Genomic DNA, 24,387 nt, shown 5'->3' with positions numbered 1-24,387 from the left:
TTTCCACATAACCCTGGATCCATCTCTCTCTTCTCTCTGTCTCTGTGTCTCTGTCTGTCTCTCTCCATCTCTCCCCACCCTGTCAGTTTCTGCCCCTCCATCACTAATCCGGTACTGGGGAGGGGGGAGACACTGGGGTGAAGTGGCCAAGGTCCCTGCTCTCACGAGGCTCAGAGTTTCGTTGAAGAGACCAGAATGCCCCGTGAAAAGCGTTACCAAGCGCTCTGTGCCAGAGCAGGGCTGGGGGGGGGGGGGCCTCGGGGGCGTGAGGGCTCGGACAATGCGGAGACCATTTCTACCTGAGAGGGGTCGGGGCAGACTGCCTGGAGGAGGTGGCACTCCTGCCAGTTCTTGAAGGATGAACAAGAGGCTCTGCCTAGAGCCGGTTTAGAAGGCCTTGAATGCCAGGTGAGTAAGGAGAACCCCCCCCCCCTGATCTCAGCGCCACCTCCTGCAGGTCCCCGTACCCTCCAGAGGCACCCCTCTCTCCCCCAGAAAGGTCGCCTCCTTCCCCGCTCTTCCCTCTTCCCCTGTTCCCTTGGCAGCAGGACGGCTTGGCCCCGTGCCCCAGCCCCTCTTGGGCTCCAGGCCAGCGAGGCCGTTCAGCCTCCGGGGCCATCTGCTTGGCTGACAGCTGGTGCCCACAGGAGCAGGCAGCGCCCGGGCCGCTCCCCTTCCCAAAGACTCCCCCTCCGAGGGAAGGTGGGAAGGGATGGAGCGGCCTCCCCGAGCCCCGGGAGAAGCAGAACCGAGGGGGCCCACCCGAGTCCCTGCGCAAGCACGCTGAGGGGAGCGAGGCGGGATTCAGGGCAACGGACCAAGGAGGTCCTGGCCCCCCAACACAGCCCCCCACCCCAAGAAATACAGCCTGGGTGACGGGTGGGGTCAGCTTCACGAGAGCCAGCGACCAGAGAGCCGGGAGACCTAGAACACTGTCAGAGCTAGAACGTTACCTGTTAGAGCGAGGACTCTCAGAGACCGTCAGAGCTGGGGGGGGGGCTGTAAAACACGCAGTGTGAGGGCTGGGGGAGGCCCTGGAGCATGGCAATTAGAGGCCTTGGAACAGGGATGGTGAGACCCAGGAGAGGCCCTGGAGCATGGAAGTGTTGGAACTGAAGGGAACCTTAAATCTTGGAAATCTTAAAACAAGAAAGACCTCGAGACCACGGAATGTCAGGCCTTGGGGGCGCTTGAACAGGGAATATTAAAAAAAAAACAACAGGGAATATTAGAGCTGGAAGGGCCTTAGAACTGGGAATGTCAGGGTTGGGAGGGAGCCTAGAACATAGAAATATTGGTATTGAGGAGAACTTTAAATCACAGGAACATTAGAGCAAGAAAGACCCTTAAACAGGGAACGTTAGAACACAGACGTATGGGAGCTGAGCAGAACCTCACATCCCAGGGATATTAGAACAAAAAAGACCCTGGAAACAGGGGATGTCAGGGCCGGGAGGCCACCGGGGCCTGGTCACCCCAAGGGAGGGGGCGGGTGGCCTGCAGGCCAGGGAAGGGTGGGCATAGCCCCAAGTTCTGGGGGGTTGGAGAGGCGGAGGCGGGAGCCCCCGGCTGCTTCGGGGACCCCAGGCTGCCCTGCAGAGGGGGGCCGGACCGGACTCCCGCCGCCTCACCTTCCCCCACCCCAGCAGCTGGGGTTTAGCTCCGGAGAGCTGGGGGCGGGCAGGCTGACTCATCCACTCCAAGGACAAGGAGCTGCTCCAGCGCCAATAATGGGCATGTCACCCACCCCCAGGGCCCCCCGCCTACCCCTTGCCACCCTCCTGACGCAGAAGCCCAGCATGGGTGACAGTGACGGCGGCTGAGGACCGCTGCGGCTCTGGGCGGGAAAGAACCGGTCCGAGGGAAGCTGGCGAGGGCGGGGAAGGGCCTGGAGACCGCGCCGCGGTCAGCCGGGGGGAGGCTGGGGGGCTGGGCAGGGGGGACACGGGCGGCACTCGGGGAACCGGCTTCGAGCCTCAGAAGGGTCTGGGGTGGAGGAGGGATTGGGCTCACTCGGCTGGGCCCCAGGAGCAGATCTGCAAGTCAAGGGGGAGTCACAGGCAGATGTCAGAAGGATGCCAGCATTTATTAAGCACCTGCTGTGTGCGGGGTCCCGACTTGGGGTCTGAGGGAGATAGGCGTGAAATGGGTTCTCTCCTCTCGGAGGCCGGACTCCCCGGCCACAGCGGTGTGCTCTGCGATGGGAGGCCGTCTCCTCTCCGCTCCCCCAAGGAGACTCAAGGACCCTTAGGGCTGAGAGAGGACTTAGAAATCACCACTTTGTTTTGTAGATGGGGAAACTGAGGCAGGAGAGAGGTGCAAGTTGGGCGGGGCTGCAGCCTCCAGAGCACCCAGCAGAGGCGGAGTACTCGCTCCCGTCCATCTCCGAGGGTCTCCCTTGAGGAAGAAGCAGCCTCCTGAGCCCCAGGTTCCTCATCTGTCTTACAGAGTTAAGTGAGATGGCTCCTGAGCTGCTTTTAGCTCCGTGATTCTCCAGGAAAGACTGGGAGATACAATTCTCAGTTTGCCATTAATGTGCTGGAAAGTCTCCCCTCTTCCCCCCTCGCACCCCACGCCCCTTCTTGCAGCTTCCCCTGTGAAAGGTGGTTCTGAGCTGGAGGAACTCTCAGCCCCCTCCCCTCTCTGACACTCCTCCCCCCATTCTAGGCTCCCTCCCAGCCCTGACATCCCCTGTTCTAAGCTCCCTCCCAGTTCTGACATCCCCTGTTCTAAGCTCCCTCCCATCCCTGACACCCCGTTCTAGGCTCCCTCCCGGCTCTGACATCCCCTGTTCTAAGCTCCCTCCCAGCTCTGACATCCCCTGTTCTAAGCTCTCTCCCAGCCCTGACACCCCCTGTTCTAGGCTCCCTCCCGGCTCTGACATCCCCTGTTCTAAGCTCTCTCCCAGCCCTGACACCCCCTGTTCTAAGCTCCCTCCCAGCTCTGACATCCCCTGTTCTAAGCTCCCTCCGAGCTCTGACACCCCCTGTTCTAAGTTCCCTCCCAGCTCTGACATCCCCTGTTCTAAGCTCCCTCCCAGCTCTGACACCCCCTGTTCTAAGCTCCCTCCCAGCTCTGACATCCCCTGTTCTAAGCTCCCTCCCAGCTCTGACACCCCCTGTTCTAAGCTCCCTCCCAGCTCTGACATCCCCTGTTCTAAGCTCCCTCCCAGCTCTGACACCCCCTGTTCTAGGCTCCCTCCCAGCTCTGACATCCCCTGTTCTAAGCTCTCTCCCAGCTCTGACATCCCCTGTTCTAAGTTCCCTCCCGGCCCTGACATCCCCTGTTCTAAGCTCCCTCCCAGCTCTGACATCCCCTGTTCTAGGCTTCCTCCCAGCCCTGACATCCCCTGTTCTAAGCTCCCTCCCGGCCCTGACATCCCCTGTTCTAAGCTCCCTCCCAGCTCTGACATCCCCTGTTCTAAGCTCCCTCCCAGCCCTGACACCCCCTGTTCTAAGCTCCCTCCCAGCTCTGACATCCCCTGTTCTAAGCTCCCTCCCAGCTCTGACACCCCCTGTTCTAGGCTCCCTCCCAGCTCTGACATCCCCTGTTCTAAGCTCTCTCCCAGCTCTGACATCCCCTGTTCTAAGCTCCCTCCCGGCCCTGACATCCCCTGTTCTAAGCTCCCTCCCAGCTCTGACATCCCCTGTTCTAGGCTTCCTCCCAGCCCTGACATCCCCTGTTCTAAGCTCCCTCCCGGCCCTGACATCCCCTGTTCTAAGCTCCCTCCCGGCTCTGACATCCCCTGTTCTAAGCTCCCTCCCAGCTCTGACATCCCCTGTTCTAGGCTCCCTCCCGGCTCTGACATCCCCTGTTCTAAGCTCCCTCCCACCTTTACCTTCCCTGTCTCAGCCGGTTCCTGCTCTGGAGGCCCGAGTTCTAAGGCGTCTCCGGCCCTGATGTTCTGTGACTCAGTGATAGGGCAGAAGTGCCCCTTGGGGGACCCCAGGCCGGAAGGCTGGGAGCCTCAGCAAAAGGGTCAGGGCCGCTGCCTCTCTGATGTCTGGGGATCTGCTGCCCTCTGGCGGCCGCCCATGCCCACAGACCAGCGTCGGGGGACCAGCTGCTCCGGCCGGCTCTGAGTCAGTGGAACAGCGTTTCTTCCATTCCACCAACCAACGGCCGTCCCCAGGGGTTCCAGGTCTGGGAGAGGCCCGGGCAGACCGTCTGCATAGGCCCCAAGGGCCAGCAAGACAGTGTGGGCTTGAGGGAAATGACCCGGTTTGAGCTCCGGACCCTCCCCTTTATTCTCTGCAAAATAAAACTTTGGGTCATTTTACAAACAAGGAAATTGAGGTCTAAGAATGTAGACCTCCTGAAGGTCACACAGCTCAGGGAGTCCCAGAGAGATTCGAACTCGGCTCTTCCGACTGCGGCTCTGCCCCCGGGGCCACACTGCTCCAGAGGCCAGCTAGTTCCAATTCCTCCCAAATCACACCTTCCTGTCCAGACAGCGCACTCTTACCAAGCGCCCACATGACTGGGTACCGGGAGGGGCACCGGACTTACAGAACACAGGCTCCCAGCCCTCCCGAAGGGGACAGGGCGCCAATACTGACTGTGGGCCCTTGGCAGATATTCTGAAGTGGTTGGCCATTTCCCTCTCCAGTCCATTTTACAGATGAAAAAACTGAGGCAGACAGGGTGAAGTTAAGTGTCTGAGGCTGGATTTGAACTCAAGGAGTCTGAATTCCAGATCCCCTTCTCTGTGCCCTGTTACAAACCTGCCTGATACACAATCAGAAGAAGGGATGACTTCGCCATGAAAGGACGATTTCCCTCTGGGGGGGCTGGGTTTGAATCCCACCCCTGACATCCATTCTCCCTCTGCGTGACCTTGAGCAAGCTGGACCACGTGATCTCTACAATCCCTCCCAAGTCTGCGTCCTGATTTCAACAGACAAGGAGGAAGGACAACCGGCGCCCATGCTGGGAGGACATCAGGGAACCGCAAAAAAGAGCACGAAAAGGAGTGACTTCATAAAAAACAAAATCTAGAGAGACAGCTCAGGAAATCTGCATTCAATCCTTGAGGCAAGAGGAAGCCCCTCAAGGTTTTTCCAACAGCCAGCATCAATCTGGGATTAGGATGGTTTGTCCTGGAGAGGGCGAGATGGAGGCAGGGAGGCAATTAGGAGGCTGCCTTGGCAGTCAAGGTGAGGCTGGATGAGAGATGGAGGCTGACACTTGTGCACCTTAAATCCTAGGAGGCAGGAGGAATTAAGAGTTCAATTCAATTCAATAAACAGTAATAAGGGCCTAGCATGTGCTGGGCAGTCCCTGCCTTCAAGGAACTTTCTCTACTTTCTCTAATTCAGGGCATTGTGGAGAGAAAGCTGCATCTAGAACCTTCAGGAAGTTCTTTATTTTGTCTTCCACCTGATTTTAAATTTCCATTTATTACTCCCAGTACTGCCTTTTTTTTTTTTTTTTTTTTTTGAGGGAGTATCAAGCCGATCACTTCTACTTGACAACCCTTAAAATTCTTTAAATCAGCATGTATCTCTTTCACCTCCCTCTTCCCTTTACCAGGTTAAATAAGCAACCCCCTTAAGCGATGCTTTTTTAAATAAAAATTTTACTTTTAATAGTACTTCATTGTCCCCTCAATTATATGCAAAGATAGTTTTTCAACATTCATTCACTTATTTATTTTTAAAATACATTGTTTTATGAATCACATTGGGAGAGAAAAATCAGGACAAAAAGAAAAAACCACAGGAGAAAAAAAAGTGAACCTAGCATGTGTCGATTTACATTTAATCTCCATAGTGGGGGCCGCTAGGGGGCGCAGTGGATGGAGCTCCAGCCCTGAATTCAGGAAGAGTTCAAATCTGGTCTCAGACACTTAACACTTCCTGGCTGTGTGACCCTGGGCAAGTCACTTAACCCCAGCCTCAGAAAAAGAAAAGAAAAAAATCTCCATAGTTCTCTCTGTGGATGCAGATGGCGTTTTCTGCCCAAATCTATTGGGTTTCCTTGGATCACTGAACCCCTGAGAAGAACCAAGTCTTTCACGGTTGCTCATGGCACGTTGTTGCTGTTACTGTACACAGTGTATTCCTGGTTCTGCTGGTTTCACTCAGTGTCAGTCCATGTAAACCTTTCCAAGCCTTTGTATAATCAGCCTGTTTATCATTTTTTACAGACACTAATATTCCATTACCTTCATGCACCACAGCTTATTCAGCCATTCCCCAACCATGGGCAGCTACTCATTTTCCAATTCTTTTCCACCACAAAAAGAGCCGCTGCAAACACCTTTACACGCAACATTCTTTTTGGGAAGATTGAGTTCCAAAGTTTTCTCCCCATCTCCTTTCCCTCCCTAAGACAACAAGCAATCTGCCCCCGAAGAGCTCAGGTTCAATGTTTCTATCATGAAACGGCGTCTGAGTCACTCCCAGGATTCAGGTCTGACCCTGCTCACGGATCTTGCATGGCTCCCGATTGCTCCTAGAGTACAAAGTCCAGCTCCTCAGTGCAGCTAGGTGGCACACTAGAGCACGGGTCCCGAGTTCAAATATGACCTCAGACACTTAACAAGCTGTGGGACAGAAGCCTGACTGCTGCGGCCCACAGAAATCTGGCCCCCCAGATCAGCGCCCCGAGGCCTCCGCCATCATCTGGCTCCCTGGCCACCCTGCCAGACTCACTCCCTACTGGGCCCCGCGCCCTTACCCTCATGTAGCCACCGACCTGCTCACTGCTCCTCTCCTGACATTCCCACTCTGGCCTCCAGGCCTTTGCCCAGGCTGCCCCCCCTTCGGGGAAGTTCCTCCTCCCTGCCTGGGAGTCTCCAAGTCTGGGGGGAGCCTCTTTCCCTGAACTTCGCAGTAGAAAGTAAGATTTATCTATCATTTAATAGACTCAGGACAGCATCTTACGTGAACACCCACCGGCACTACTCCACCCGCGGGCACTACGCCCCCCACCTTGGCTCTGGAGCCTGTGGGCCTCAGTTTCCCCCTCGGCTGCCCCCCAAGATCTCACCCTGGCAGAATCGGGGCCAGGACAGTTTCCTCCGGGGCCCATCTGGGCCGCCCGACTTTTCTCAGGCAGGCGGGAAGCGTCTGCTTACGTCCCTCATGCGCCAGCCTAGAGCAGAGCCTTCCTCTCTGGACACAAACGGGTTCCCTCCCTCCTCAGGCCCTGGCCAGGGAGGCCGCAGAGACTCCCCACTAAAAGCAAATTCAGGCCTTGAGTGGGGAGAAGGGGGTGCCGCCCATGAGTGGGGAGAAGAGACGGATGAAGGGGAAAATCGGACTCGTCTCCTCACCCAGAAAAGGCCAGTGGGCAAGGGCAAGCCCGTCCCAGAGAGCTCAGCCACAGGACTCGGGGCCCCTCACCGGGCACCGGGGATGCTTGTAAAGGGGCCTGTGGCTCAGAACCCGCTGTGGGACCCCAGAGAAATCTTATGACATCTCCGAACTTCTGCACGTGGGGACGGAGAGGCCGGACCAGGCAGTCCCCAAGGCCCTCCCGGCCCCATCTGCAATCCTCGGGGGAACCGGGCCCGGGCCGGGATAGAGAGGTCACCGAATGAAAGCACACACACGTGGAGTGGGCCGGCGAGACCAAGCTGTGTTTATTGACTAGCCCATTTTTCCCACACAGGGTGCATGATTGAACATAAAAAGGTCCCTCCCTCTGGGGGGCTCTGAGCCCCCAGCCTTCCGGGGGGGGGACGAATAGCCCCCTCACATCCAACACACAAACCTACCCCCCACCCCCCACAACAAGGCACATATGTACACACGTAGAATAAACAAGGGGGGGGACTGGTGCTGGACCCATAAATAACATGGAATATAAAACAGGCCCCAGATCCTGCCCGTGGTCAGTGGGCCGGGGGGGGCAGAGATGGGAAAGCTCTCAGCAAGGGCATCAGGTGCCAGGCTGAGCCTCCGTCCCCTCTCAGCCATCCCTGCCCCCTCCGCCAGTGCCTGAGGCAAGGAAGACCAAGGGGCCACCCCCCCCATGGCTCTCCCTGGCCGGAAGATGGGCTCCTCGCTGCTGGAGATGGAGTAGCCTCCAGGAAGTGGCTGCTGACCGGCCCCCTGGGTGACCAGAGCTCCAAGGAGGCCGCTCCGTCCATGGCGAAGTCGAAACTACAGGTCGCTGCCAGCAATCAGGAGGCTGAGCCGTGTGACCGCCAGGCCGTGCAGGCCGGTACGGGCAAAGTTGGCCCAGGCGGGCTCCTACCCGAGGGCTCCCTGATTGCGGGAGGAGACAGCCGGGCCCCAGAGGCCACTGGATACATCTGAGACTCCTGCTGCGGCTCACCCTGGCCAGAACCGAGGAGGGTCTGCACACCTTGGGCACCCTGGAGCTGTGCCAGGGGCAGGAGGAAAGCTGTCCTGGCCGGGGGAAGAAGTCACAAGAGCAGGAGAACCCCCCTCGTAGGGGGGAGGTGGAGTGGAGGGGTCCTGACAGCTCCTTCCTGCCCATCCTAGAGCCAAGAAAATGGGGCGGGTGCCCGGCCCAGGGAGGCAGCCGGGCAGAGCGGGCCCAGCCACAGACGTTTCCCTTTAAAAAATATTTCTCGGCTGAAGGACAGAACGAAGACCAGAGTGGAGAGGAGCCCCACCATTGTCCGGGGGCTCCCACCGAGGCTCCCTGGCCCTCGGCATCTCCTGCTGAGTCCACCAAGAGCCCTAGCCCCTGGGGAGAGCCCAGGAGAGAGGGACAATTAAGGAGGATACCATGGTTTGTTTTTCTTAGAAAATTAAAAAACGATGATTTTATTACATGTTTGCCCTGAGGACTGCCTCCCCTTCGCCAACCCCCGGAGCTGGGCTCCGGACTGGGCCCTCACGCCCACAGCTACCGCTGCCACTACGGAAAAATAACTAACGGCTACGTCAGCAACAGGAGAGGGGACGGGGAGCGAAGAGGGGGCTCCCCCAACGGCTCAGCAAGCCCGAAGCCCGAGCGAAAGTCGGTGCGCCACAGCAGGCCCCGGCCCGCCCGGGAGAGGGGGCTTTCTGTGTTTCCCACGAAGAGTCCAGGAAGCCCAAGGTGGGGCCGGGCAGAGGTGCCCGGGGGGGGGCCGCTCCACTTAGGAGGCCGCGATGGCCGTGCCCCCGCTCAGCTTGACGATCATCTGCTGGCAGTCGCTGCAGGAACGCTTGTCCCCCACCTTCTCCAGGGTGCGGGCGGCTTCAGCCAGGAGCACGGCGCGCTGGCCGGGGGATGAGAGGAAGGACAGGGGCAGGTGGCGGCAGGCCAGCAGGATGGCGGTGGCCCGTTCCCTCTGCCCGGGCAGGGTCTCCAGCTCTCCTGGGGGAGGGAGTCCAGTCAGCCTCTGAATTCTGCCCGGACCCCGGCTGCCCCCCCAGCTGCACCTCCACTCACCGTGCTTGCTGCTCTGGGCCGAGCGGCGCCGCAGGCTGTGCTCCAGCAGCTGGTGGGTGCGCGTGGGGCTGGCCCCCGCCATCAGGCGCACCGTGGCCTCGTGCAGGAACACCTGGGGGCCAGAGGCTGTGGCTGAGCACCCGCACGGGCAGGCTCTTCCCAGCCAGCCCTAAGAGGCCTCCGCAGGGAGGTCAGAACTAGAAGCCACACACAGCCCACCTCCCGCCAGCCGGCCCAAAGGTGCCGGGCCATCCCTGCTGCTCTGGGGGGATGCCCAGTGGGCCAGCCCCGAGGGCCCCGCCGGGTGGTGATCACTGCTGGGGCCGAGGCTGAGGCTGAAAAGTTCACATTTACAAGTCAACGGTCCGGCAGCGAAGGCCACAGCCCCCAGCCTCGGCCTGGCTCTCGGTCTCCAGGTATTTCCTCCCCGGGGTCTATAGGGAGCAGGAAACTGGCATAACACATGAGGAAAATGAGGCTGCAGGGTGGCAGGGCTTGTCTGGACACAGCTGGCAGGTGGCACCGGGAGGGTGCTGGGCACTCATCTGCCAAGTGCTCTCGTGCTAACCGTTGGGCCCAGCCATCCCCTCCCTCCCTCCCTCCCTCCCACCCAAACCCTGGACTGAGCCCTGGCGGTCCTTACTTTCCGATAGGCCGGCCGGAAGTTGTGCGCCAGCCTGCGCAGGCTGCCCAGGTCCCTCTGGAAGCCCGCCAGCTCGGGGGCGGAGGCGTGGCAGGTCTCCCCCAGGGCAGGGCTGGAGCCCACCTGCTTCTGCCACAGGGCAGTGCGCAGGGACAGCAACAGGTCACAGGTGAGTAGCTGGACTACCTGCAGGGGCCAGAGCAAATGAGGGTGGGGGGTGGTCCAGGCCAGAGTTAAGGGAAGGGGGGGAGTAGTGAGCGGAGCAGCATGGGAGGGGAGGGGATAGAGGCCAACCCTGGGACCCGGAAACTCCCTGGCATGGGGAGGAGGGAGCAGCCCCTGGGCATGCTCCAGCCCAAAGGAGCCTAGTCGGACCACACAAGCAGCCAGTCTACATCAGCGCCAGCAGGAAGCGGCCTGGTGCTGGTGTAGACCGAGGACTGGCCGGTGAGTGTGAGAATGCTTCGGGACTTGTCCCGGGGAGAGTGGGAGGCGCCAGGGCCCGGGCTTGGCGGCTGCCCTCCTCCTCGTCCGCCTCTGGACAGATGCCCACCTCACCAGCAGCTTCCACGCAGAGGCCTTTCCCCAGACACCCCACTGTGCGCCTGGCCCAGAGGTCCAGGTCCAGCAGACAGGCTCTGCAGTCGGGGGGGGGGGGGGGCTGTCTGGGGGTGCCAGTGGGAGGCCAAAAGAGTCAGCTCTGGGATAGGGAGGCTGTCACGCCTCACCCCGGCAGCCCCTGCTTCTGGACCTGCCCCCCCCATTCTGAGTAGCTTTCCCTTGACTTGGCCCCTGGCCCCACCAGTGGGCTCAGATCAGCCCCCCCAAAGCACCACCCCTTCAGGGCTGGCCCAGGAGAGCTCAGGAGGCAGTGGGGGCGGCGGCGGCGGAGGTGGCGGCAGCGGCAGCAGCGCGGGCCTCTGGGATGCACTGTGGGAACATTGCACAGCCCGACATGACGTGCAATGCAACTACAATGCACCACAGCCACTCGCAGGGGAGCTCTGCCCACCCCAGGCGAGGCGAGGAGGCCGGCCCGGCTGGCCCCAGGGAGCAGGGAGGCAGCACCAAGTAGACCCTCCAAGAAGGGGAACAGGAAGAAGGCCAGCAATGACCCAAGGAGAGTTCCCAGGAGAAGAGGGACAGGAGGGGCAGCAATGAGGAGCACCCCCCCCCAAGAGGAAGAGGCAACTAAAGGGAGGGCCAGCCATGCCTCAGGAAGGTCCATCAGGAGGAAAGAGGAGCACAATGCCCTAAGGAAGCTCCTCCGGAGTAAAGTGTAGACAGGGCCAATCCTCCACACGGCGAGAGTCCGGTTCAGCCAGGCCCCAGTGCCAGCCGGTCGGGAGGGGGTGCAGGGCTGGGCTTCTCCCGGACTGGGGGCAGCAGCTTTCTCAGTAGGGAGAACCCAGAAAAAGCCTCCCCCCTGGGGGAGCCCTAGAACCTTACGTGGGTGAGCCCTGCATCGGAGGCCGTGCCGCTGACGTTCAGGCTGCCCCAGAGGTGCCCGCTGGCCCTCTCGCAGTGGCCAAAGGAGCTCTGCTGGGTCTCGGCCTTTCCTGGGAGGGAGGCGTGCATGGCCCGGCACGTGTGGAAGACGGCCTTCACAAGGGGGCTCCTGGGAGGGGGGTGCGGGAGACAGAGGCCAGCCGATTAACTGCTCGTTCCTGCCCCCTCCCAGGGAGGATGGACCCTCACCAACCTGCGGCCAAGCAGAGGAGCCCCAACATCCCCGCCCGCCCACGCTCCATTCTCCTGTCTCTTTGTGGGGGGCCGCCTGTCCTTCCCAACACTCACCCCCCCCAAGGGCAGGCCCCAAAGGCAGATGATGGATTCAAGGGTTGCTCACGAAAGTCCCAACCCAAGGTGACCCAGGCCACGGAGCATGAGGCAGAGGGGACGGTGGGAGGATAGTGTCCTGACCCCCTCCCCCACATCGGAGTCTGCCCCGCCATCACCTAGCACACATTCCCTCCTACACCTTTCCAACCAGACCAGAAGGTCTCTACTGGACTCACAAGCACAGGCCGGGGCGGCCCCAATTACAAGCTGCTAAAATAGAAGCCCCCAGCCCTCCTTTTTTGGCAGAGACTCTCTTCTGGACATGGCACGAGCTGCCTGGATGTCAACACCCGGAGCCTGGGCAGGGGGAGGGCGACCCCTTCTCCACCAAGGCCATGTTGCTGCCCTAGAGCTCCCTAAGGCCTGGTGGCTCTGGGGCTTGCCAGCCTTGACCTTGGGGTCATCCTCCACATCTCAAAGGTTTGGGGAAGCTCAATGGTGACAGCAGGGCCAGCTGGTTCTTCCCAGAGGCTGGGGCTGCCCGCTGAGCCAAGGAGGAGGGGGTCAGAGGCTTTGCCCTGTCTTCCACCTGGGCAGGGAGATGAGGCTTCCCTCCGCTCCCTCCCCCTTCAGCTCCATGGCCGTGGCAGGGATGGGGCCCGTTCCTGACCGGGCTCTGCCCCGCCGTTGCCCCTTTCTGCCCTCTCGTGATGTGCCTTCATTTCTACCAACTAAATGGGGGTTGGGGTCTATTTCTGAAATCAAGTCTCCGCAGGCGCAGACATCCCCGTGGTTCCTCTGGGCCCCGCCGGCAGCCCGGCCTTTCCTTTTCCCATCGCCCCCTCCCCAGACCATGCAGCGCGAGAAGAAAGGGCTCACGCACTCGGCCATCTCCAGGGCCTTGGGGATCCGCTCCACTTCTGTGAACTGGGACCGCACGGCCGCATCATCGCCTTGGAGCCAGCCGATGGCCATCCAGACGGCAGAGGCCCACCACCGACAGATGACGTCCGGGCCTGGATGGGGAAGCACGAGGCGCTCGGTTACCTCATCACCTGTGACGGACTCGCCACGTGCAGCAGGGGGCGCCCATGCGACCCACCACCCCGATTTTAATTTCACACATTCAAAAGCCCCACCCTTGACAAGGAGACTGGCTGTCCAGGGGCCCAGCACTCCCTTAAGAAGGGGTTTGGAGGGCAAACTGCAGGCACTTAATAAATGTCCGCCGCCTGAGAGACTAATGTCTACCTAAGGCACAGAATGCCAGGCGTAGGCCCACTTCCCTTCCAGCATCCTGGCCAGGCTCAGCCTGACAGGGAGCCTTGGACAGCAGCCTGGCTGTCCCTGCGTCTGGCCTCCCCACGGTGAATCACGAAAGCGAAAGCCGCCCCCCCACGAGACTCACCCAGTGCTGACTTCAACACGGAGCTGTTTGTGAAAGGGGGGGCCGCGACCCCCACGGAATCCACAAAGGAATTCAGCAACTTCAGGTACTCCAGGGCGCTGGACAGCTCACTGAAGACAAGAGCAGAGGTAGAAGCACTGACTGCCGCGCCCCCCCCCCAAGCCGGGACCCTGCCCATAGCCCCGCTGCACCTCCGAGAACCCCCAGGAAGCCCAGAATCTGAGCACCCCCTTCCCCAAGTCAGCCCCAGGCTCCCTGCAGGGTCCCCCAGCTCTCCCCACCCCCATGTGCAGACCCCCCAGGACTTCTCCCACATTAGGCTGTCCACTATATATATGTATTTTTTAACACACTCTATATCTTAAGAGGCTTTAGCGGACAGAGCACCGGCTCCAAAGCCAGGAGGACTCAAGTTCCAATCTGACCACGTGACTCAGACAAGTCACTTCCTCTGCTTGCCTTAGTTTCTGCTATAAATGGGGGGAGTCCGGGGCTGCCATAAGGAACAACTGAGCTAAGATATCCTGAAGCACTTTGCAAACCTCCATGCTCTAGAAAAGGGACTTCTGTCTCTGGCAAGCGGCAGCGCCGGCCCTCCCTCCCCGCCCCCCCACAGCCCGTACCACGTCTCCTCGTCCGGCTCGGCTGGCCCCTTCTCGGCCTGGGGCTTCACCAGGGCATCCACGGCTCGCTCGAGCAGGTGCTTGCAGAAGGCCTGGTGCACCTGCGCGATGGGGTCCGCTGCAAAAGGGAGAGGGGGAGAAGGCTGATTCTGATGCCCTTCACGGACCTGGGCGGACAGGGAGAGCAACCCTTCAGGGCATCCTTTAAACTCCTGGGGACCAGCTACAGAAGCAGAGGCGGGCGGCTACTGGGACAACGTCACACGTCGCACGCACAGCATCAGCTGCTTTGAGTAACTGTTTCTCCGTCCCAAAGGACAGAGAGCGCTTTTCTTTTGTCTCTTCCCCCTCAGAGAAGGTGAGCAGCAGCAAAAGGCTCCTTTTAAAAGGAAGTGTCTGGGGGGAAGGGCAGAGGCTCTCTGGCTCCCTGACCCCCAGAGGGATCCGAGAGCTCGATCCAAGAGCAGAGGGGGAAGGATTACAGGCATCCCGGCCTAGGGGACAGCGAGCAGAGAGTCATTCTGTCCTGGAACAGGATGCAGGTTTGTCCGGCAGCCTGCCACCGAGCAAGTGTTTCTAACGCGTGGGGGATGTGAGGCAGACAAAGGTGGCTGGCCCGGGACTGGCCGCCAGAGCAAAGCCAGGGACGTGGGCTCTGGACCTAATAGGCCGACGGCACCGAGAACGCCTCCCCCGCGCCTGAGCCCCTCTGCAGGTCTCTGGCCACCGTGCCACTAAGCGCTGGAGAGCAGGACCAATGGCGGCCCCTTCCTCCCCACCCACAAGAAGGGGGCTGGGCAGACTCCCACCTGGGTTCCTCGGGCTGCAGTACAGGCTCTCCTTGGTGGCCGACTTCACCGACCAGCTCCGTTCCACAAAAAACTTCTGGCCCAGGGGGTGACACAGCCAGCGCAGGGAGTCGGGGACGGCGTTGCGCTCGGGGCCACACAAGCTTTGGGCTCGGCTCAGGAAGTAGCTCTGCCAAGGGAGGGAGGACAAGGTGACCAGGGGCTGGCTCTAGCCCACCAGAGAGTGAAGGAGGCCCAAGGCCACCGGGGTGAACCGCCAATGTGTGTATGAGAAGGAGGCTCATAGGCTGCTCAGCAAAGCCAACACCTATAAATGTCGGGCCGGACAAGCACGTGGCGCTCAATGCCAAGGTGGGGTTCTGACCATGCTGCTCCCTGGTCTGACTACCAGCCCCAAGGAACCTTGAAGGCAGAGTGGGGAGTCAGGGAAGCTGGAAACTACCAGGGGTCCAAGGCCCCTCCCCTGACCTTCCTCCTGGCGGCTTCCTGATCCCCTCCAGGGGGATCCCCTGATCCACCAAGCTTCCCCCTGAGTTCTCCAGATGGCCTGACTCCTCCCAGAAGCCTAAAGACCCTCCCCCCTGACTTCTAGGTGGCCTAAAGACCCCCCAGGCCTCTGTCCCTGACTTCCCAGACACTTGGCATCTGGGTGACAAGGGTGAGCTCTTCCTCTCAGACAGGGAGCATGGGCCCTGCCTCAGGAGCCACTCTGCCTCTGAGCCGTGGGGGAGTCGTGGCCGGCAGGTGCTCCACAGAGCCCAAAGGGGTACCCTGGCAGCTGCTGCATGTGGGAGGCCCAGGGCTGACTATGTCCGCTCCATGATTCAGTCCCCCCAGGGCACGGACAGGCCTTAACAACCTCCTACCCCTGCAGGAGGCTGCATATAGTGGAGCTCAAGAACAAGAGCTGGCCCAGACAGAGCACCTTGAGGGGTTCCAAGAACTTTAACCTCACCACAACCCTGAGAGGTGCTGTTACTGTCCCCATCTTACAGCTGAGGAAACTGAGGCTGGCAGAAGTCCCATGACTTGCCTGGGGCAATGTCTGAGGCTGTTCTTCCTGATTCCAGGCCCAGCACTCCAACCATTGTCCCATACAGATGCCACTAAGCTGACCAGATGACTACCCACAGACTAATTGGCTTCCTTGGAGGCACCCAGTGTCTCAGTGTGCTAGACAGGAGCAGTCTCCAGGCTGGACCCGCTGTCTCTCACACAGGGCTGACGTCCTTCACAGAGGGCACGATGGAGGCCACAGGGCCCTTGGAGCTGGCAAAGAGCCCAGCGCTGCCCTGGCAGCCCCTGTCCCCTCTCCCTCCCACAGCAAGCTCACTAGGCCAGGTACTCACAGCCAAGAAGCCCAGTTTGCCTCCACAACGAGTCTTGAGTCCCACAGCCGCCGTGAGGTGGATTTCGGCCTGGGTGCTCGGGGGGATCTCCTCCTCGGCACATTCAGCCAGATTAACGGCACACAGAGCCATGTGCAGATCGGAGCAGGCAGAGCCAGCTGGGAGCTTCCCTGCATAAAGGGGACACCTAGGTGAGAGGCAGCCCCTCTCACACGCACAGCTCAGGGCCAGCCTCCAGGACCAGGAGAAGGCTTAGCCCAGCTCGGCCTGGCCCAGGAGAAGGCTTAGCCCAGCTCGGCCTGGCCCAGGAGAAGGCTTAGCCCAGCTCGGCCTGGCCCAGGAGAAGGCTTAGCCCAGCTCGGCCTGGCCCAGGAGAAGGCTTAGCCCAGCTCAGCTTGGCCAGGCCCAGGAGAAGGCTTAGCCCAGCTCGGCTCGGCCCGGCCCAGGAGAAGGCTTAGCCCAGCTCGGCCTGGCCCAGGAGAAGGCTTAGCCCAGCTCGGCTTGGCCTGGCCCAGGAGAAGGCTTAGCCCAGCTCAGCTCGGCCTGGCCCAGGAGAAGGCTTAGCCCAGCTCGGCCTGGCCCAGGAGAAGGCTTAGCCCAGCTCGGCTCGGCCTGGCCCAGGAGAAGGCTTAGCCCAGCTCGGCCTGGCCCAGGAGAAGGCTTAGCCCAGCTCGGCTCGGCCTGGCCCAGGAGAAGGCTTAGCCCAGCTCAGCTCGGCCTGGCCCAGGAGAAAGCTTAGCCCAGCCTGCCCTTGCACACTCTGGGCTCCCACATGACACCCGCTCCTATCTCAGACTCTGCCTCCCTCCTCTCCTCCCTGCTCCATCTCCACCAGTCTCCCTTCCTCTGACCCCCATGAGGCACCACCATTCCCATGATTTGCCCCACCCCCCCCTTCAAAACTACCATGTGCTGAACTACTTTATATCCATGTGTATCCCAGAATATACTGCTGTCTCCCCAAGCACATGGCGATGGGCACCCAGCTAACCCTCCTGGATGGCCCAAGGGCTCCAGAGCGGACCCTGTGGCCACAGCCTCAGTCCGCTCTAAGTGGCGCCCGACCAAGCCAAACAGGAAGAAGCTTCAGAAAGTCAAGCCTGGCAGGGCCTAAGAGCCCGAGCCCCTGGGTGGCCCCCCGCCCCTGCTTCCTAGGCCTGACCTGTGATGTGCAGCTGATGAAGCTTGTGGTAGGCCAAGGCCGCATCGCGAGCGCTGGTCTTCGCCTCGTCTTCAAAGCCGCCACCGGCCACAGTCGCCCGGCGCCGACGCTGCGACACCTTCTTCATCAGCCAGCGCACCAGCCTCAGCTTCTGCAGGCTGTACCGGATCACGTTCCAGGAGAGGCTGCAAGCCAGGTCCAGGTGGGAGGTGGGCAGCGCGCGGCCCAGGACGGACAGGCACGTCTGAAGGTTCGAGGCCGCCGCGGCAAAGTCCCCCTGGAGGAGGCGAGAAGCGAGGACGGCGTTGGGGTACCGAGGACACTCTGCCCGACTGAGGGCACGACGGCCGTTTCCTCCCTCAGAGGGTCAGCAGGGACCGGGGCTCCATCTCGGCTTGGGGCGGAAGGCCAGCTGGGGGCCGACTCACAAAAGAACAATCGTGCTCAGGCCGGGGAGCACAGTAAGAGAGGCCGGGGGAGGCCGGCCCAGTTCCCGTGACTGAGGAGGGCGGGCCCCCAGCAAGTATTCAATCAGCGTTGCCTGGGTTGGGTCGGAGCCTCCCCCACTCTTGTTCTGGACTGTTAATGACATGCATGAAGACGCTGGTTATCAAATTTGTTGCTGACATGAGATGACAGAATCGCGCCACACAGAAAGAACGAATGAATGAGAGAAAGGGTCAAGTGGAAACAAAAATCATAAATCCAACCGAGACAAAGGTCGATTCCTGCAAAGCCCCAAAGCCCACCAGCCAAGCACAGAGTGGAGGGAGCTGGCTTAGCGGGCGCTCACATGACCCCTCCATCATTAGCTCCTTGGCAGTTTGCTGCAGGGCCTGGAGTGCCAGATTGGGAATCGAGAAGATCCCGAGTCAAACCCTTGCACCCGTGTGACCCTGGCCAAGTTCCTTTCCCAACTTGGGTCTCAGTGTCCTCATCTATAGAACGAAAGAACTTCTTCTACAGATTCCTGCTCCTAAGCCAAAACCCTGCAAGCTAAGGGTGACACAAGACCTAAAAACCCCCTCAGGCTATCCCACCAAAAAAAAAACCGAGGTCCCCGTGGCATAAAGTCCACGGTCCTTGTGACCAGCCATTAATCGGACACAGTTAGAGGCCTGAACACAATCCAAGGAGCCATATTTCAAGAAGAGACACTGAGTGTGAGAAGAAGCCAAGATGGCGGTGGGCGAGCAACTGTGGGAAAGAGAGAAGAGATGGACTCAAGATGAAGGACACTTCTCTTGGACACGGCCAAAAGTGTGGATTTGTTTTGCTTGACTAAGAATACAACAAATATAAGCTCTTTTTTCTTTCTCTCTCTCTCCCTTCTTTTTTCTTTCTTTTTTTGAAAAGAGGGACAAGAAAAGAAAAAATATTTTTATTTGAAAGATTTTTTAATTAAAAAAAAGAAATCTTCTACTCCTCAGTGAGAGCTGTCCAGCAATGAAACAAACTGCCTAATTAGATGGGGAGCTGTCCATTATTGTGGGATACCTGGCCACATGGGAAGGATTTGTGTACTGAGGAAGGGATCTGACAAGACTCCACCGAGTACTTTCTGAACGACGATGTGACGGATGTCAGATCTGAGAGGAACTGAGATCACCAAAAGCCCTGACTCCAGAGACCTGGAGACCCCATGACCTCTGGGCCCGGGTCAATTTAAAGACTGAGCTTGGAGAGCCTAAACTCTGGCTGTAGTGCTGGAGACAAAGGTTGGGGACAGGGGGAAGGGGGGACATTTCATTATGTTACTGCAACAGAATATTATTAAAAAACGACAAAAGGGACCATTTTCAGAGAAGCTCAGAAGTCTTGTATGAACTCAAGCAGAGAGAAGTGAGAAAGCCCCGGAGAATCTCTGAGACAGGGACACGGAGGAGAAAGATTGAGAGCGCCGATGGAGGCAGCGACCAATCAGCTCAAAGGCCGGCGCAGCCAGTGCATATGGCGGTGGCCACAAGGACAAGGAGGGACCAGGGGCTTCATTGGTGTGCAAGGGAAACTCCAGGTAAGAAGAGCCCCTTCACCAGTGCAGATTGATACCAGGGAACTGACGGAACTATGAGAGCCAAAGGACTGGCCCCCTGGTTCTTCCTGGCGTCGACGGCAGCTTTGCCCCAAGAGGTTCTAATGACACTAATAAGGGAATCACAAAAACCGAGCAGAAAGAAGCAGGAGCTCCTTCAGGGCAGAGCCAGGCCCGGTAATGGGGAAACTGCCACCAGGCTGGGGAGAATCACACACCACAGGGTGATGGAACAATATAGGAGAGAGGGCCCAAGCACCATAGGCAGGCCAAGAGGCCTAGGGCCCTCTGCCTAATGAAACGGTCACACTTGTCAATGTTTTCATTCATACTATAACGAGAAACTTTAAAAACGGATTCTAGTGATCCCCAGTATGGCCATGGGCGGCTCCTCCCATCGAGCTGGGGGAGCTCTGCTCCTAGAGAGGACCCCGAGGGGAGGTTGGGATGGTCCCAGAACGAGGAGTCCATTCCTGGCCGGCTCAGACCCGACAGTCCCTCTCCCAGGGCGGGGCAGGCTTGGGACCTTGGCCCAGGCTGCCCTTCCAGAATATGGCAGAGGAGACTGTACAAAAGGGGTGATTTTCCTTTATTTCCATGGCCCTCAGGAGGACTCGGAGCCAAGGTGGGAAGAACGCACCCTGGCCAGATCCAGGTCGGCCTGCTTGCGATGGCGCCAAAACGTGACCGAGGTCCGCGAGTGCATCCGGATCACGGGCTCCCCATGCACTAGCAGTTTGATGAAGACGCTCAGGACGATCGTGCCATTTAGGAGCCACAGAAGGAGAGTCGGGAACATCCAATCTATCCAGCCGCCAGCCCCTGGGGAGGGAAGAGGGAGAAAGGGCCCTTGACTCCAGAGAAACAAGGGCGGGCCAGCTGAGGATGAGCTGCCTCTGGATGGGGAAAGCCCAATTTGAGAATGGAAGGCTGTCAAAAGTCACCAGACCACCCCCCAATTTGACAGAGGCCCAGAGAGAAACAGTAAATTTTTCACACCCTGGGGAGCAGCCCTCAGCCCCTCTGACTCCATTACCGGGAGTCTCCGGAGCCTCTGAGGAGAAATCCGGGCCCATGGGTGGGCAGTTGGGCCTTGTCTGAACCGCTTCCGTGCCCACAGTTGGACAAGGCCCAGCTGGCCACTGACAGGAGGCTGGGCAGGGCACTCTCTGAAGGCAGTGTCCCACCTGAATCAAAGGACAGGATGCTCCGGCCCACGGGCGCCGGCTGGCCCGAGCTGTGGGCCCTTCCCCGTTCCAGCAGCGACGTCAGGGGATTGAAGGAGAGACACAGGCAGGTGAGCACACACAGCAGGATCCGAGAGCGGTCCACCATGCCCAGCGCCACGGGAGGAGAATCGGGCTCGTCTTTAACCTTTGACACAAAGGAGCCAGGGAGAAACCCATCAAAGTCATGTCTGCAAGTCCCTAACCTGTGCAGGGCCTCCCTACCAGGACCTGAGCTCACCTGGTATCTGCCTTTCACTATGTGTTTCAATAAGCTTTTAATGAAGTCAATGAGAACAGCTCAGGTTTCCAAGGGGCCTGCATCTGCAGGATGGCTTAGCCTCCCTCCCTCTGAGCCACCTCCCTGCCCTTGTCACTTTATGTACCAGGACAGGGAATCACAGAAGGGACCAACAGCACTCACACAGTCAGGAGGGCTGTAGAGACCCGGCCCTCTGCCCAAACACACCATGTGCCTGAGCTGCCACCCCCCCCCCCGTCTCCCCCAGGTCCAAGGCGTTGGGTGACCTCCTTCGGGCTCATTTCCCCATCATACGTAAGGTCCGTGAGGGCAGGGGCTAGCCCTGCCAACTTGCATTTGTATTGTCAGTGCCCAGCACACGGTGAGCACTCTCTCTCTGTCCACGTATCTCTATCCCCCATCGACCCATCTTTCTTGCTCTCATCCTGCCTTTCTTTTCTTTCCTCTCGCTCACTTCCCCAGACCCCAAGTCTAGATGGGAAAGAGTCGTTGGCAGCCCGATGGCAGGCCCGGCCACTTCCCGAATCTCACCTCCTGGGTCCTGGCTCAGGGCCCTTTAGTGTTCTCAAGCTAAAGCTTCAGTGTTTGGTTTAAGCTAAACACCAGGCCCAACATTTACTGGCCAAGCCCCCTGCTGTCTCAGGACCTAATTCCTCAGCTGGCTACTGAGCATAATTGTTCTTGGGTGGCCCGTGAGCTCGCAGGAAGGACTAGAAACGTGGGCTGAGCCTCTTGAAAGGATGGCCGGGCTCACTTGGGGGTGAGCCGGGGCCTGCACACTTCCCACCGCCAACATCCAGGGGCTCTCCATGGAAGGAGGCCATCACCTATCCACCCCTGAACAGGTAATCTTCGCAAATTCATATCGTCAAAAAAAGCATGAGACCCCCCCACACACACCAAGGGCTGCATGGTTCATGTCCAGAGATGGCTCCCAGAGGCCTTCCCAAGCTCATCCTACCCCATTTTTGTGTCCCGTTATGATGGCCTTCAAGGCCCCAGGAGCCCTTTGCCTTTAGGCTGAGGTAGCACTGACCCCAATGAAAGTAGAACAGTCACTGTGCCCGTGACTAGTCTCAAGTCACCTCCAGGGAGCTGAGGCCAGAGGCCGGGCCTCCTACACCAAGGCCATTCAGTGAACCCCTTTCAAAAGTTGTTTTTCTTCCTCAGAACCCGTGGTGAAGCAAGTTATGCGGCTTATTTTTAAGAAAAAAGCATTTCTAAAAACCTACATTTTCCAAGTAATATTTTATTTAGTGAGATTTCTGTGCTCAACCTCAAAGGAATGATTTTGTTAAAAAAATTTATGGGGAAATTGTGGAAATCTGAATGGTAACTGGCTGCCTCCCTGGGCCCCCCACAAATCAGTCCAGGAACAAGCCTCCTCCTTCTAAGTCACTCTACTCGGCCAACCGGGCGAGGGCCTCTGGCCCTGCTTTTAATGTTTTTAATGGGCCCAGGCTTGCCCATGGGCAGAATTTTATTCCTCCTCCAGCTTTCCCAGCTCCCCCAAAGCTAGTATGTCTCTGCCTTCTTGGTGGGAGGGTTTTGGGGATGAACACACTTAATCTGATAGACCAGCCCTTTAGCCAAACCTGGCAAAGCCCTGGACATCTCTGTTCTTTTATTCTCTTCTCCCCCAAGAGCACGGCTAATCTCAAGGGGCCACAGACAGAGCCAGAAAGGCCGCCCCATGCTTTAGAGAGAAGGGCCTTGCATGCTGGCCATGATGGAAACCTAACAGCAGGCAGCCTGCATGCCCAGGATGGGTCACCAGGAAGCACATCCTGCATCGCCAATGGCCTCCGGGATGTCCGAAAGACCAAGCTCCTGGGCCGGATCCTACGGAAGGCACTGCCCCGTGACTGTCAGGCAGGCCCTTGTCACCCATCAGCCACACACTTCCCCAAGTCTCTACCTTTCCCTATGTCTTGTCTACACCTCCTGCTCAGCCCTGTTCAGGCCTATGTCGCCACAGTTGCTCCCTCTGCACTTCTCCAAGCTGTTTACACCCCGGCTCAGCAATCACAAAGGCCACGAGCCTCCTCCAGAAAGGCCCTGAAGTGTGTCCCTGCGGCTGCGGCTGCAGCTTCCTGAGGAGATTTCTCTGACATCCACCACTGCCCTTGTCACTCACGATTTGCTTGGCTCCAGGGGCCACAATTAAACTCCTCTGGCCGGCCGGTCCATGAAGCTCTTCCTAACCCGACCCTTTTCTACCTTTCAGGCCTTTTTGTGCCTCATGCCCTCTGACCCCCTCCACAATGCAGAGAGACTGTCAGCCTGTTCTGTGCTTCCTCTGTACCCCCAACCACAGCACGGCACTTGGCTCCGTTCAGGGGACCTCCCCGGCATTTATTATTATTCACTTTCTCTCTCCCTCCCCTCTTCCTTCCCGGGTCACTACTGTGGTCTGGAGACGCTTGGAAGAGGTGCTTCTTACCTTGGCATCATCTAACAAAGGGCTCCCTGGCTCTGAATCGATGGAATACGGGGAGAAACCCGCTTGGGACCCTGATTCGGAGGCTGGAGGAGACATCAACAGGACGTTCTGGTTGAAGTCGTCCATCTTCATGTCCATATCGGTGTCCACCAGACTGCCCAGGTCGATGCCCTTCAGAAGCTCTGCAGGGAGAAGCAGAGCTGGCTGTGAATGGCCTGTTCTTCTCATCTCGTGCCCCTGAGCCAGGGGGGCCCCACCTGGTCTCACTTCTTGCCCACCCTCACTGGTCAGACACCTCTGGGTCTCAACGGGCAAACACCCAGGGCTCCGATGGGCAACCACCCAGGGCCCCACGACCTGACAAGCACCAGAGAAACAGCAAGACAGAACCTGGGGGCTGGGAGGGGCTCCAGGTCCCCAAACTGTCCCTCCCTGCCCTGGGCTAGGAAGACCTTTTACATCATCACAGACTACTAGGGGACCCAAGAGAGGAGCTCCCCCCTCCCTGGGGAAGCAGCCGCCTCTCCCTGTTAGGAAGCTCCAGCATCTCTCTGAGATCTCTACGACTTCCCTCCCTCTCTCATCTGGCCCTCCAGGGCCAGGCAGAATAAACCTAGAGGTCTCTCAGAAGAAAACAGCAGCATGAGCGTCTGGATTGGTAAAAAACCTGCCTCATCTCCCTCCCCTAACCCCCTCCTCTGAGATGGAAAGAAAACAAAATTCTGGTTAAAATCACTCAAGTACAACAGCCATCCACCCTGACCATGGCCAAGAGATCCTGGGCTCATCCCACCTAGAGCCAGGTTCTTCTGGCTCGGAACCTGTCGCGGGAGTCTCTGGGGCCCTCCTCAGAAGGCATTTTTAAAGGCATAAAATATAACCCACATGTCGGCAAAGGGAGCCATAACGGTGCTCAGGAGCCCACCCGAAACAACCACCTCACTTACTGGTCTTCTGATTGGCCAGCTTCAGCACCATGTTCTCTTGCCGCAGCTTGTGATTGGCCTGCTGCAGGTACTTAATGTAGTCGATAGCCTTCCTCAGCACTCCGGACTTGTGCATCTGCAGCGGGGCAACACAGACAGAGGGGACCCTGGAGAGCGGGTCCAGGCCGGGAGGGCACCAGGGGAGGCGGGCAGGGCAGGGACAGCCCTTTCTCATTCTGCAACTACACTTCTGAAAAGCGCTTCCTCCTACAAAGGAGGGAGGCCCTAGAGCTGGAGCCGGGGGCCCTCAGGGCTGGGCAGCCAGACACCCTCCTGGGAGAGAGACCCCAGGAGTAACTTAGTGA

The 24,387-nt window shown here is 59.0% G+C and overlaps 1 protein-coding gene across 1 annotated transcript in view; it reads right to left on the bottom strand.

Annotated features, from left to right (window-relative positions):
- Positions 1–7,564: 7,564 nt before the first annotated feature.
- Positions 7,565–24,387, bottom strand: part of SREBF2 (sterol regulatory element binding transcription factor 2) — a 36,836-nt gene continuing 20,013 nt past the window's right edge. The window contains exons 6-19 of the mRNA XM_074271837.1: positions 24,044–24,158; positions 23,097–23,278; positions 20,353–20,539; positions 19,806–19,987; positions 17,134–17,410; positions 15,972–16,141; positions 14,623–14,791; positions 13,814–13,931; positions 13,191–13,300; positions 12,666–12,798; positions 11,450–11,618; positions 10,001–10,186; positions 9,358–9,469; positions 7,565–9,282 (exon numbers count right to left, since the gene is read on the bottom strand). Coding sequence (XP_074127938.1) covers positions 9,062–9,282; positions 9,358–9,469; positions 10,001–10,186; positions 11,450–11,618; positions 12,666–12,798; positions 13,191–13,300; positions 13,814–13,931; positions 14,623–14,791; positions 15,972–16,141; positions 17,134–17,410; positions 19,806–19,987; positions 20,353–20,539; positions 23,097–23,278; positions 24,044–24,158 — 2,331 coding nt within the window. The 3' untranslated portion in view covers positions 7,565–9,061. The remainder of the gene's footprint in view (positions 9,283–9,357; positions 9,470–10,000; positions 10,187–11,449; positions 11,619–12,665; positions 12,799–13,190; positions 13,301–13,813; positions 13,932–14,622; positions 14,792–15,971; positions 16,142–17,133; positions 17,411–19,805; positions 19,988–20,352; positions 20,540–23,096; positions 23,279–24,043; positions 24,159–24,387) is intronic.

The sequence above is a fragment of the Sminthopsis crassicaudata genome, chromosome 5, assembly GCF_048593235.1.
Source record: "Sminthopsis crassicaudata isolate SCR6 chromosome 5, ASM4859323v1, whole genome shotgun sequence".
Classification (NCBI taxonomy): Eukaryota; Metazoa; Chordata; class Mammalia; order Dasyuromorphia; family Dasyuridae; genus Sminthopsis; species Sminthopsis crassicaudata.
The sequence above is the reverse complement of the archived record's forward strand: the minus strand, read 5'-3'. Positions and strand labels throughout refer to the sequence as shown.